Raw genomic sequence first — 13768 nt, 5'->3', positions numbered from 1 at the left:
ATAATTTTCACAACAATTTCATAGCCCCCAGAATATCTGAACATACAGTATATCAAAAGAAAGAACAGAGCCTCTGCTTTTAAACAATAATAAAAAAAAATATCCTAGCGTCATGCATTCTTTTTTATCAACACTTGAATGTAGGTTCAAGTTTCATAAAAAAGCTACATTTTGAACAAAAAGCTGAGAAAATCAAGTGTTTTTCAAAGACAACAACGTGCAAAAGCAATGCTTTTATCGCTTGTTTTTGCTCTTTTTTTTTCGGTGTTTTGATCCGGAGATTCTGTACTCTTTATAGCAGAATTAACTGCTATATTGCAAAATTGGCTAGAAAAGGTTATCATTTTTTGCAATAATTTTATTGCAATATGTAGTTCGTGTGACACAGTAAGTGTCTAAAAAAAGCCAAATATGTTTCGGGGACACTGTCTATGTATTTCGCGTTTTGTGTATGAATTGCATGTGATTATTCTCTGTTTCTGTCTCTGTCTCAGGCGAGCTCCGCTCCCTATCTCCATGCGTGCTGGCCGGAGGGCTCTGGTGGATGACCTTTCTCAGGAGAACTCTGATTCTGAGGATCCAGGTGCTTCACCCACCCCGTCCAGCGGCCCGCCGGGTACCCCCACACCCTCAGACAACGCCCTGGGACCCCCTCCCCCCTACAGCCTTACAGACGCTGAATAAGAAGGGGGGGTGTGTGAAAGATAAACAGTTTTACTGGTTTAACTCGCATAGCTTTTGCAGTCGTACACATAACAGAACATCCATGCAGTCACACATAAACTTGAAAGTAGTTTATTGATTTTAAATGAACAGATGAATTAGCATGCAAGATGGAGAAAGCCGGATGCAGTATTCTTATAGTACTGTTTAAACCAACCAAGCAGTGAGTAAGGACTGCAGTTTTAAAGTTGGGGAGAAAAAAAAACGTAATTTCCCAACATTTCTTGAGAAATACAAGTACTGTATATCGGTGCAGTATATCGGGCTTGATGTGGCAAAATTATGATGGCCACCTCAAACTCTTTTAATCAATCAAAAGCCATGTGTATGGAAGAAATTTGCATGTTAATGGCAATCAAAGGCCATTTGGTATTGCACAGATGATCCACCATCAGGCTAAAATGCATCGTCTGTAGTCGCACAAGCCATCAAACCCTCAAAGCCCTGAAAAACTTTCTCTCGCTCACTCCTAAAATAATGTCATGTTTGAAGAAATTGAGAATCTCTTTGGTATTTTAAAATATCTGTGTTTTAAATTTTAGAAGTGATAGCTCTTCTTCAGATAAATAGACAACTTTGCTTTTTGTTAAACATGATTTGGCAAAAGATGATGATTATGGAAGCCCATTTCCACCCCAGAGTAAAAAAAAAAAAAAAAGGTTTTGCTACTTTAAATGTCACAGTTGCGACTTTATTTCTCAAAATTGTGGCTTTACATTTCACAGTTGTAAGTTTGTTCCTTGCATTTGCGACTTTATAAATCACAATGTGACCTTATATCTCAAAATGTGACTTTATATATTGTAATTGCTTTCTCAATATTGTGACTTTACATCTCGCAATTGCGAGTTTTTTTGCTAATTGTGACTTTACATCTCACAGTTGCAAGTTTGTTTCTCACAGTTGTGACTTTACAACTCACACTTTACATGTCAAAACGTGACTTTATATCTTGTAATTGTGACTTTATATCTCAGTGTGACTACACCTTGCAATTTTCTTCCTCAATATCGTGACTTTATGTCTCGCAGTTGTGAGTTTGTTTCTACTAACTGTGACTTTATAACTCACAATGCAGCGCAATATCTCGTAATTGCGACTTTGTATCTCAAAGTGTGAATATTTCTTATTTTAACTCTTTCCCCGCCAGTGTTTTTTATTTGAGTTGGCAGCCAACGCCAGCATTTTTGATAATTTTCACAAAACTTTCATGTCCCCAAGAGTATTTTGTTGAATGAATATCTGAACATAATGCAATATATCAAAAGAAAGGACTGAGCCTCTGCTATTTTATTCTAGCTTCATGCATTCTATTTGATCAACACTTGAATGTGGGTAAGTTTCATAAAAAAAAAAGCAACGTTTTGAACAAAAAGCTGAGAAAATCCTTTTTCTTCTTTTCAAAGACTACAGCGCTTTGCTTTTATCGCTTGTTTCTGCTCCTTTTCCGCCTGTGTTTTGAATCCGGAGATTCTGTTCTCTTTCAGAGGATGCGTAATATCACCTCCTAACGTATAACAGTGTAAACACGGAAAGCCGGAAAATTCTGTCAATGGAGGGGAAAGAGTTCAACTTTGTCGCATTTTTTACTCTGAGGTAACAAGGAGCTTCCATAGATTTATGTGCACAAAGCTATGATTGTATTAAACTGACAGAAAAGTGAGAAAGATAACAATGCTGTTCTATTAAATGAATACGCTACAAAATTGAGCCATCCATGATAGCTTTTATATCTTAGCCATAACCTGACCATAATAAAAGAAAATTAAAAAAATACATGAAAGGACTTCTAACAAACAAAAAAAAAGCAGCCAAAGTTGATAGATTTCACTTCCATATAGATTTAGCAGTTAAAGTTATTAGATATTTGAAATATACACACTCTGATCTCATTCAAACTCCCTGTTAAGTTCAGGGTATCTGTGCTGCAGATCGTTCCCTCTTAGAAACTGTGTGTAGATAGTTAGGTCGCTCTAAAGGGATGCTTTTGTGGGTAGTGACATAGATAGGTAGTTAGGATTTCTTAATTTATGTCTTAAAACATCGGCTACTGACTCGTTGTAATTTTTATTAATTAAGAGAATTCCAGTATGCAGTCTATTTATTTTGTTTTGTATTTCTTTCCGCTGCACATAGACATGACATGGTTGTTGTATAGTTTGCAATTTAAGTGAAAACAAGGCAAAATGAAAGATCTTTTGAGGGTAAGGTTGGGTTTACACTATTTTATCAGTCAGTAACACTGGACAGAATAAAAAAAAATACATTTTCACCATATAAGCTGCATTGGGCCTAAAAGAATTTAACACACCAAACACAAACACATGCGTTTGAGACCATTTTGACAAGAGTGAGAAGTCTGTTATCAGGATTTCTGAGAGTTATGGAATGAACCTGGAAGACATGAACATATGACATCTCGCCTGTTTTTCCCAGGGGTCAAAGGCTGCTAGTTGCTCCTTAATTATATCATTATATCAATGTAACTTTTTTCTTTTTTTTTATCAAAAGGACATATTGTATTTTGTTTGATTGTTTGATCTTTTTTGAATGTGGTAAGTATTTATGGATCAAAGTGTTTATGTTGAACACAATCTGAGGCATATGGATGACAAAAGGGACATTATTCTAGCTGTATGCATGTCAACAGTGCCTGTAGTATCTGCAGAATACTAAATGGATTCCATTGAAAATCAGTGAAATAATAAGAACGAGGTCTGGAATTTGATAAATAAATTGCAATATTAGGTCTCGCTGAACAATAATCTGACTCAGACATCCTTCTCACAGGTGCTTTTTTCATACAGGCAGCGATGTGATACATTTTAGAATACGATTGCTTATTGGTTGTTTTCATTTAATTGACGAATCCTTTGGCATGTCAAATGAAAGTTTTCTTAACCTTCACTGTATTTATGTCTCTAATATTTTCATAATTAGATATTGTATGGTGATGAGCAAATTCAAACAAGAACTGTTGTTTTAACTTAAAGTAAGTGTTTGTTCTGCCTTAAGTTAAGTTTAGTCAACTCAAATATCCAAGTTGTCACAAGTTGACTAAACTTAAAATTTTAGAGCAGCACAAAAACTTACTTTTTGAGTTGAAACAATATTTTTTTTACAGTATTGATACACAGGCTTACACTTGCTAGTTTTTCAAGTGATTCAATTTAGCAGTATTAAACTGTGAATTATAATTGTTTGTCACCAATAAGTATTAGAACATATTTAAGATCTGTTCAGCCTGTGAAATTACATGGTTCTTTGATTCCCTGATGCTGATGGGTTTATTACACTGTTATTACCACAGTTATTACTACTTGCCACTGTATCTGTCCTATGATTCGGAAAGCAGGGTTTTCATATCAGATCATCAGATTACACTGTATGTAAAATGTCTGTAATAGATCACATTTTGATACTTTTATTTGCCCCAATAATGTTCAAATTTTCAATTTTAGTGTATTTTTAATTGCCGATCTCTAGAATCAAGCTGGAATTGTATGCAGTTGTAAAATGTTGACTAAAAGGGAGGAAACCATGCTGTTAAAGACAAAATGCTAGAATCACACACGCAAGCCAAAAGACTCAAGCCTTGTACAACAGATTGTTTTTATTCTATACTTATTTGTCCATGTTAAAACGCATTCGTAAATTATATCTGCCTATAATGTCTCTGACTGTTTGCCTTTCAAGCAACTCAACATTGCTGCTAAAATGTGTTTTGTCACTGATAAATGTACAAAGTCATTTTGATCGATTTGTGCATTTATCAGATAGATTTGCAGAGCTGCAAACTCAAAAATTCAATTAGGAGAGCATTTGAATAAATAAAAAAAACAGTCGTATTTCTCAAGTCCTATATTCTAGTTTAATAAATGAGTCTTGGTATACTCAACTCGTGCTTTATATAATGCAGCTTTAATCCAGTGTGAGATGAGTGGAAAATAGCAGAGAATATGTATGAAAAGGTATTAACACTCCAGGGGAGATACGTGTGTGAATCTGAGGTGTTTCTGAAAAGGACTGTGTGCTTTTTTTGCATCTGTGGAACTTGAATTTTTAACCATGTAATTTATTTGATCTTTTGCTTTATTTTGCTATAATGATAAAATGAGACCGGGGTGAATTTTAATATACCATTGGTTTTGAAATCAGTGTGGTTTATTTTCACACGAACACGCTATCAACGATTCACCATCAGCACAGTAAATGTGCAGGGCCACTTAAAAATACAATGAAAAAATCATTGTACTATTTGACTAAATTAAACTGTTTAATTGTTTTGCAGTATGCTAAGTTTAACAATAAAATTATAAACCAATAAATCACCTTTCAAATAGATAAATAAAAATATATTTTAAATTTTATTTTACATGTAAAGACATGGTTAATTATAACAATAAATTAATAAATCACTTCAAATAAATAAATAAACATTTAGACAATAGGGGTCCTATTATGCCCTTTCACGAAGTCTTGATTTTGTTTTTGAGGTGAACTAGAATATGTTTTCATGCTTGATTGTTCAAAAAAACGCATTATTTTTCACATATTTTACATTATTACAGCTCCTCTCTCCCCAGTCTGGCTCGAACACGCCGATTTCGATGAAGCCCCTCCTTCCGAAATATGAAATGTGCTGTGATTGGTTAGCTGGCCCACTGTGTTGTGACTGGCAGCGCTTAGCGTCTGTTCGGGAAATGTCCCGCCCCTCCATAACTGCGAGTTCTTCTCTAGTGTAAATATTGAGGATGGCGTCAATTTCAAACCAATTCGAGCCCGATTCAGACCCTGACAATGTTAACGAACAAGAAACATGCACAGACTTTGCAAGCACGGATTTCACAGGACGTTTCAGAGTGGTGTGTTTTTTTGTAATTATCTCATACATTATAAATACAATGTTATACACCATTTAATCGTGATATTTGTTGGAAAGCTAAGGGAATACAAACAGTTATCGATCAGAAAACCATGGTTAATTTTCCTAAGGAGCGGTGAACCGTCTTACAAAAGCGAGAGCTTACAAAAGCAACAGAAAACAAGCTGTTCTCCATAAAATGTGCAGCGTTTAAGTTTTAACCACTCTTAAGTTTGTCAGCCTTAGGAAGGTCAAACAAATGAGTTTTGGAAATGTAAAAACAAAATGTCTCTTTGACATAGCGACAACACTATCTTCTCTAAACCAGGCCTCACACATTTTTTGCGTATTCCGTGGGCGTGGATTATTTAAATGAGTAACATTATGACTTCATAAGATCCGGAAAATTTTTATTCTAGTCCAAACGAGCCGTTTGTTGTAGTCCTTAAAAAGGGGATTCTGTTAAATAAAATATCTTCCTTTGGAGTGGACTTTGAGCTTTGTAACCTTGCAGATCTTTTTTAATGCTCAAACAGCAACATGAAAAAGCAAACTAGGACCCCTTAAAGGTGAACTAAGTAACTTTTTTACCTTAACTGAACAGCTTCGGAGTCATTGGAATGGTTATATTACTTATTTCGGGTTGAATGGTGGTCGTTTCGCACCCCCCTGGTGCCCGTGAGCGGAAAATTCGCACTTGCAACTTTGAGCCGGCGGGCCGCCGGCCGCCGCGGCAGGAAGTATCGCGTGATATCAGGTCTCGCGATGTAAACAATTGCTTTACGGCCAAAAGAAATCTGCTAAAATGCTGTCATTATTGCGCTCCCTCACGCTGTTCGAACCCGAATGAAGAACATGTTTTAAAGAATGTCCCATCTGCTTTGATGTCGTTGATCTACTAGCCTCTGGTGTCTGAGAATCGCCAACGAGTTTTTACAACAGTGTTGTCAAATATCTATACCGAAGCTGCGGGGGAGCTCTAGAGAGAAACCTGCGAGCAAAAAGCGAGAATACAGCGAAGAAATCCCGAAACTACTGAGCCCTGCTTTAATAGGACAGTTTAATTCATGTTCATAATGTAAATGTATAACAATAAATGTACTTAACACTTCTTAAAATACATTTATAATTTAAAGAGTGGCACTCCTAGTCATCTATATAAAATGTTACAATACTTATACAGTCTTTATTACAGAAAAATAGTTCACTAATTGAGAAATTCATTTCACAACACGGACAAGAACATTTCACAGAAATGATCATAAAATTATAATCGCAATAAAGGTGCGAGCAAAATATCAATAGCGTTTGTATCTCTGAGTCACATTCAAACCAAGCAGCTTCTGTTGTTCATTGACCAACCAGTCATGTGACCAACTTAAACATAAGCGAAATCTGCTTGGGGAACTTTTTCATCCTCACACGAAACTCCCGATTGCACAGATTCCTATTGAATTGAAATTTTTTAATTTGAATTTGAATTTGAATTTGAAATACAATAAAATTCATATACACATTTCATAACTACACTACTGTCCAGTGACAGACCTGTACTTTCCAAATGTATTCACCTCGTCCTCTGCAACAATATTACTGAACAACCAATCATCATCTAGAGGCGGAGTTGGAATTGGAGTGGGGTGGATCTTATGTAATGTAGCAGGGAAAGATCTAGCCACGCCCTCAAAGTTGTGACTACTCTGATTTCCTCTGAATTTGGAGTAAAAACACGACTCTCCTTTATGATTGCAAAAGCCTTCAAGGCAACACATTATGGGGCACAGGAGACCTGATCCAGTCTGGTTGACATTCTCAACCTGTACAATATTTCTGATATCCGTGTCTTGCATCATAAGATACTGATCCGTTTCTGGACTTGAATAGTTCTTGTGTGAGCTTTTTAGAGACTGTTGTTCCCAGATGTCATGGTCAATCCGTTTGGATTGAGAGTCCAGCTGATTCTCAAGCGCCGGGAACATGTGGTGGCTTGAAACAATACCATCCAAGGCAGACAAATCTGTATCTGAGTAACCATCCTCCTTTCCATTCGTCCTCATGCAAGGCTCAACCCTACCAAAATGGCCCTCTAGGATGTTATTGTGGTTCATAGAATAGTTTGTTTGATTGTGATGGAAACTACGCCTATGTGGATCTTGATTGCAGAGAACATCAAATTCAAATTCTTGACCGTCTTGGCTCAAATTGCTGGTTCCAACGCCAAAACCTGTTAGGTTCTCTGCGTCTGAATCCAGAGAGCTTGGAAATGTGCTGGTTTCCAGTAAATCCTCATCACTGTGGACCATCCACTCAGCCATTTTACATTTAGGATCAATGTTTTGGATCAGCAGATCCTCATGATTATCATAACAATCCAGTAATTCAAGGTCATCCATTATATCCATTTGAAGACTCTCAACGATTGTGCGATCTTGCGTTTGGACGCCGTGCTCAGCATCAATGAGCATCTGAACCTCCAAATCGCATGAATCCAACGACAAAAGTGAAATCACAGGGGAAGTGGGTGACAGGTCTGACACTTCAACACCTGTGGGGAACAACTTCACGTCCGAGTGTTTGGTGAGACACGGTTCTGAATACGTTCTTGTTCTTTCAATGCTTCCCAACCAGGAGGACACACTCTCCTCGAAGCTTTCTAAATCGGTAGATGGCGGTTGCCTTTCGAAGCTGTTGCCTTCCATTGTGTGTCCAGGGTTGTTTTTTATTGCAGCATTACAGTTTTTTTCAGTTCTCAGATTCGTGCCGGTACTGTTGAAGGACTTGCACTGTGAGAAACTTTTATCAGCCACATTGGTCTCCATAAGACTGCCCAATGTCCAGAGGTCACAGACATCTTCTTGTTGTTCAGGAAGACCTTCTGTTTTGTCAGCATTTATAAAAGTTTCAATAGCTGTAGAAAACAGAACAAGGAGTCATCAGACTGGTTCCAGACCAGTGAAAATAAAAAGTAAGCACTTTTACCTTTTTTTGAGGGTTTAGGTTGAGGGTTGAGGGTTGAGGGTTCTTTTGCAATGTGAGACAGACTGGGTGTTAGATGATCTGGGAGTTTTTCAGTCGAAAATAAAGCAGAAGCTAGCTTATGGTTCGCTGCCTCTATTTCTGCAAATTTCCTGTGTAGAGGCGGATGGAATATTAGTTGTAATCATTTAATATATGAAGAGTTCAGATCCAAAAGCCTCTAAGTGCCATCTGACATTTTCTTCTAGAATGATCATTTTAATCAAGCTCGTATATTTAAGTTCAATAATTTCACTTAAATAGCAATGCAAATTACCTATTAATTGTCATTTAAGTGAAATTACTGAACTTAAATATACAAGCTTTATAAAAATGATCATTCTAGAAGAAAATTTCAGATGGCACTTAGAGGCTTTTGCATCTGAACTCTTCATATATATATTCATAATAACATAAATGCTGTTGCTTTGTATTTTTTATTCATCATAGCATCCTGAAAATGTTATTGTGGTTTCCACAAAAAAATGAAACAGTGGTTTTCAATATAATTATAAGAAATGTTTCGAAATATAGAATTATTTCTGAAGGATCATGTGACACTGAAGACTAAAATGATGACTGCTAAAATTCAGGTGCCGATTCATGTGTGAAAATGATTCTTCTTTCTCCCTCCCAACCATTCTTTCACAGTTTGAGCCTGATGAATCCTGACATTGTCATCCTGGAATATGGCCATGATGTGTATTCATACATGGAATGTTTAAGAAATGAAAAGCTTCACCCTCCATCAATTCGGGTTAGAAGAACTGCTGCCAATATAAAATAATAATCACTGCAATAATGATCCAATCGTTGACTCTTAAGCATGTACATAAACATATGCATGTAGGCTGTATACTGTATATAACATACCTCTGTATCATGTTGTGTAGAAACCTACGATGATTGACTTGTCGTTTTGATGGCTTGTTTTTACGTGGTTTTTGCAAAGTCCTCATCATGTGACCTGCTGCTGAGGTCACGAAAGTAAAAAGATCCCGACCCCATGGCACTCCATGCTCCGGCCCTGGCTCAAAGGTCAAAATACTGGATGGACGCATTGCTTCGGGGATAAAATGAGGAGAAAGTATGAGGGGCATTAGAGAGAGAGAGAAAAAAAGAAAATAATAATACATCAGATTCTGTAGTTGTCTGCTAAATTCCCAATGAATGTTGATAGCTTATGCTCAGAATGTTAACATTTTGTAGGAGCAGAACTATAACATTCAGTATAACATCAAATTAAGATTTAGATCTCTAAAAGCCTGATGATCAATGTCTATATGAAAGCACCACCTACCTTCTGTTACTCAGTAAGAGTCCACTTTGAAATGCGAAGGCTTTGCACAGGTGATCCAGTCCTGCACCCTGACTGACCGAGAGACAGAGAGAGAGTGAATGAATGACCGAGGGGAGGGTGGCATTGATTCGGCAATGATGCCACAGTGAACGATTCTTTGTCTGCTTAGATAAAGGGTGGCAAGACCGCGCCATTAAAGAGGACAGAGAAGTGCAGCAGAATGAAAAGAAAAGCAATTACCTAGAAGTCAACTGGTTCATGCCGTGCGGTCTCCTTAAGCATTGTCAAAAACAGCGCTTGTTAAGTGTTAGCAAACGCAGCGCACCAGTTAAGCGCTTAACGGGCCTTTAATTGATCTCTTTAATCTCAGATCCTCATTAACACATTCTCCTGTCTGAGAGCTCTACTGGTTGCCACACACAAATTGCCTTCACATTTCAGCCCTCACACAAAATGTTGTTTTTACATATCTATTATGTTCAACATAATGGAACGTGGTCCAGAGGACAAGGAATATGACATGATTCAAAGCAGGAACATATTCAATTGAACTATGAATGCTTAATAAATGACTTAAAATAAGATAGTCTACCATCTATATCCAAAATTATATATATATATATTCATTACTATATTACTATATTCAAAAAAGAGAATTGTCATGTGCTCTCTATTGGATATTGTTAATAGACAAATTTAACAGCGACAGTGTGAAAAGTGTGTTTCGGCAGAATTTCTACATATAATTTAAATATCTCTATTTAGCTTTAATTTATTTTTATTTAAGTTTTTAGTAATTTTAGTACTTCAACTTCTTATTTTATAAAAAAAAAATCAAGTTCAAGTTTTTCATTATGTTCTATTTTATTTCATTATAGTCTTAGTTCATATAACGAATGCTGTTTGTGATATTTTTAGCGTCAGTTAACAACACTGAACCAGATGTTAACTTGCCAATGGCATCTTGCTTGAATTTTTGTGAGATTCGTTGGTTATATGAATTATTGGTCCATTATCATTCAGCACTATATGGTAACATAAGCAGTGGGGTGTGTACAGGAGACTCTTCACTATATTTAGTGCGGCTTCTCACATGTCACTGCAGCGTATGTTCTCTGTTGGTTTTGAAGAACCTCTGCTTTCAGCCTGGTGTCAGAATGTTCTTCTCTCAAGTTTAACATCGGTGAGCTTCATATACTTCACGTTGTATCTAATATCTGCGTTTCATTATGTATGATTATAATGTGTTTTACTTTTAAGCAGAAGGATGTTTTACTGTATATACTGATTATTAAAAAAAATGTCCCTTTCGTAATACATTCCCTCAAATGTTCCCTGGTTCTCGCCACGTGTTCTTTTCTCACATTCTGGCATTGATAAACCTTATCATAAACACTCATTCTTGCTACTTTGAACTTTGTACCTCAAAACAAACTCTGATTGGTCTATGTTTGACCAATCAGCTTTGTTTACAAGAATCAATCAGAGGGATACAACAGGGTGAACCTTGAGATTTGTTCATTCTTAAAACAGGACAGCTACATGGTGAGTTAAAACAAAACAAACAAAAAAACATATTATTTTCAACTTAAATTGTCATTTGTAACTATTAAAAAACTTAAAAGTCAGCATGAAACAAAAGTTGCTATTGTCTTTTCTTCCCTATTTTGATCTGATTGGAACAGCACTGAACAAGAAAAAATGTAGGCTGGGACTTTAATTTGTCCATCAGGAATGGTTCAAGTGGTGCTCACTGCAGTGCCAAATGACATCCAGCACTCCTTCTCTGGACATAATGGGCGGAGTTATGTTTAGCTATAGGGTTAGTGTGTGGGTGGGGGCCGTCTAGCCCCACCCATTAAGTCCAACGAGGCGGAGATGTACGTCAAGCTCCACCCATTGGCTCTGCAGTGAGTAGCATCCCTTGTGGTTTGCTATTGCTGTGATGTCATGTGAGTGACAGGTTGTCCCGCCCTCACACCAGTAAACATCATCAGAGAAGAGAAGGGATGTTGCTACAAGTGGGAGGGGAAGTGGGGGTGCAAAAAAATAAGAATTTTGATTTCATGCTGACTTTAAAAACTCTATTTATTGTAGATTGAGCCTATTCAGTTTAATGAAATATTTGCTTTTATTATCCCTGTCCAGCGGTCATCATGAACAGAGCATGGGCTTTGTTCAAATCCCATCCATACATTCCTAATGTGCTGGGATACACAACCCTGTTTGCCACAGCGGACCTCATTCAGCAAAGCATGATGGGAAAAGCTCAGGACAAAGTGACAGAACACAAACCAGATAGAATGGGACAAGATCCATCTAAGATGTCCACTGAAGGAGTTACTGTGGCTGGAGAAGCAAAGAAAGATGATCTGACTTGGTATAATACCAAAATAAGTGACCAAGAAGGCAATAAAAAAGCCTCGGAAGAAAATAAAACATCAGCTCCAGTCCAACATGTTCCACAGCTTCACGGCATCGACTGGGCCCAGACCGCTCGGGTGGCACTGGTTGGGTTCTGCTTCCATGCTAACTTCAATTACCATTGGCTACGAGGACTGGAGAGGATGTTTCCGGGGGGAGGGGCCAAACGAGTGTCACTCAAAGTGTTTCTAGACCAGCTGTTTGCGGCCCCTATGACAATAAGTGCTTTCTACATTGGTGAGAATCAGCAATGAATATACTCACCAAAAGGAATAACTGAGGAATTTCCACTTCCACTTATACTCAAACAAAATCAATACAAAATTATATTGGTGCACAAATGAATGAATAATGATAAACTAAAGTGTTTAATACACTTCTAAAGGGCTGAGCGCATTGGAGGGTGCAGAGGATCCCCTTGAAGACTGGAGAAATAAATTCTGGACCTCTTATAAGGTAAACATTAAAGAGCACAAGAGCGAACATGTGTAAATAATAAAGGTTCTGGATTATTTTGACACATTGATTTACTCTTTGTTTCTCTTTCTGGTAGACTGGAGTGGTGTACTGGTCAGCAATGCAGGTACTATATATATATATATACATACATACATATATTTGTTCATTTGTTCATCTGTCAAATCTGTTTCTAAGATGTTTCTTCATAATTATATTCTTCATGTCTCAGGCTGTGAACTTCTCCCTGATCCCGCCAGTGGCTCGTACAGTTTTTGTCGGAGTCGTCGCTCTCGGCTGGACTGTCTTCTTGTGTCATTTCAAGCAACAGAAGAGTGACTTCCTGAGCTGAGCTTTATTCCACAGCTGCTTGCCATTGAATATCTAAATATGCAACATACTATGCATGTATAGGAGATGCAATAAAGCTGGCTGACGTTTTTAACAACTGATATTTTAACAAATCATTTTCCTTGTCTCCTATAGGTAAAGTACAAATATTTTAAATGGTCAATTATGCTACATAATAAACACATTTTTTTGTGACCCCAATTTTTCCACTCATTCTTTGATTGATTCTTTGATTCTAAAATTTGCAACAAATCGGAAGTAGTGACAGATCTTTTCTTCCACAGTGAAATGGATTATCAAGAAAACGGGAAATTGGTTCTATTAAACATTATGAGGTAAAAAAAATGGTCACATTTTAAATCAAGTGTCTTTAGTACATAAAGACACTTAATATAAAGTGGAACCAATTTTTTTTTACAAAATGACATTGTTCACTTAAAATCCATGCATTCAGAAAATTGATTAGGTGAATTTTAGTTTTATGCTGATTTTAATTGAGATTTTATAGAATCTTTCAAAGGAAACTATATAATAGGCCTACATGTAGGCTATAATTATAATGATCACAATAAAGATATGTCTTCATTATAATAACTTTGCAATCAAACTCTTTTAAACTTTATGTAGCTGAGATA

General features: G+C 36.8%; 3 protein-coding genes across 6 annotated transcripts in view; 2 read left to right on the top strand and 1 right to left on the bottom strand.

Annotated features, from left to right (window-relative positions):
* The window catches only part of myh14 (myosin, heavy chain 14, non-muscle), a 41340-nt gene extending 38864 nt beyond the window's left edge, over window positions 1-2476 (top strand). For all 4 annotated transcript variants that reach the window (XM_084386095.1, XM_084386094.1, XM_084386093.1 and 1 more), the window contains one exon: window positions 495-2476. In XM_084386095.1, coding sequence (XP_084242221.1) covers window positions 495-684 — 190 coding nt within the window. In that variant the 3' untranslated portion in view covers window positions 685-2476. The remainder of the gene's footprint in view (window positions 1-494) is intronic.
* Window positions 2477-6905: 4429 nt separating this feature from the next.
* c16h19orf85 (chromosome 16 C19orf85 homolog) lies at window positions 6906-9685 on the bottom strand. The gene is made up of 3 exons (XM_084435385.1): window positions 9476-9685; window positions 8567-8715; window positions 6906-8495 (listed from the first exon to the last, which is right to left on the bottom strand). Exons 1-3 carry the CDS (start codon window positions 9661-9663, stop codon window positions 7117-7119), a joined length of 1716 nt encoding a protein of 571 aa, XP_084291511.1. The 5' UTR covers window positions 9664-9685; the 3' UTR covers window positions 6906-7116.
* A 1315-nt stretch (window positions 9686-11000) lies between these two features.
* LOC311306820 (mpv17-like protein) lies at window positions 11001-13332 on the top strand. Its single transcript, XM_084435401.1, has 6 exons — window positions 11001-11085; window positions 11366-11447; window positions 12051-12563; window positions 12712-12782; window positions 12880-12909; window positions 13015-13332. The coding sequence occupies exons 3-6, from the start codon at window positions 12059-12061 to the stop codon at window positions 13132-13134; spliced, it is 726 nt and encodes a 241-aa protein (XP_084291527.1). The 5' UTR covers window positions 11001-11085; window positions 11366-11447; window positions 12051-12058; the 3' UTR covers window positions 13135-13332.
* Window positions 13333-13768: the final 436 nt, after the last annotated feature.

Source organism: Rutilus rutilus (assembly GCF_951802725.1).
Source record: "Rutilus rutilus genome assembly, chromosome: 17".
In the NCBI taxonomy this organism is placed as follows: Eukaryota; Metazoa; Chordata; class Actinopteri; order Cypriniformes; family Leuciscidae; genus Rutilus; species Rutilus rutilus.
The sequence above is the reverse complement of the archived record's forward strand: the minus strand, read 5'-3'. Positions and strand labels throughout refer to the sequence as shown.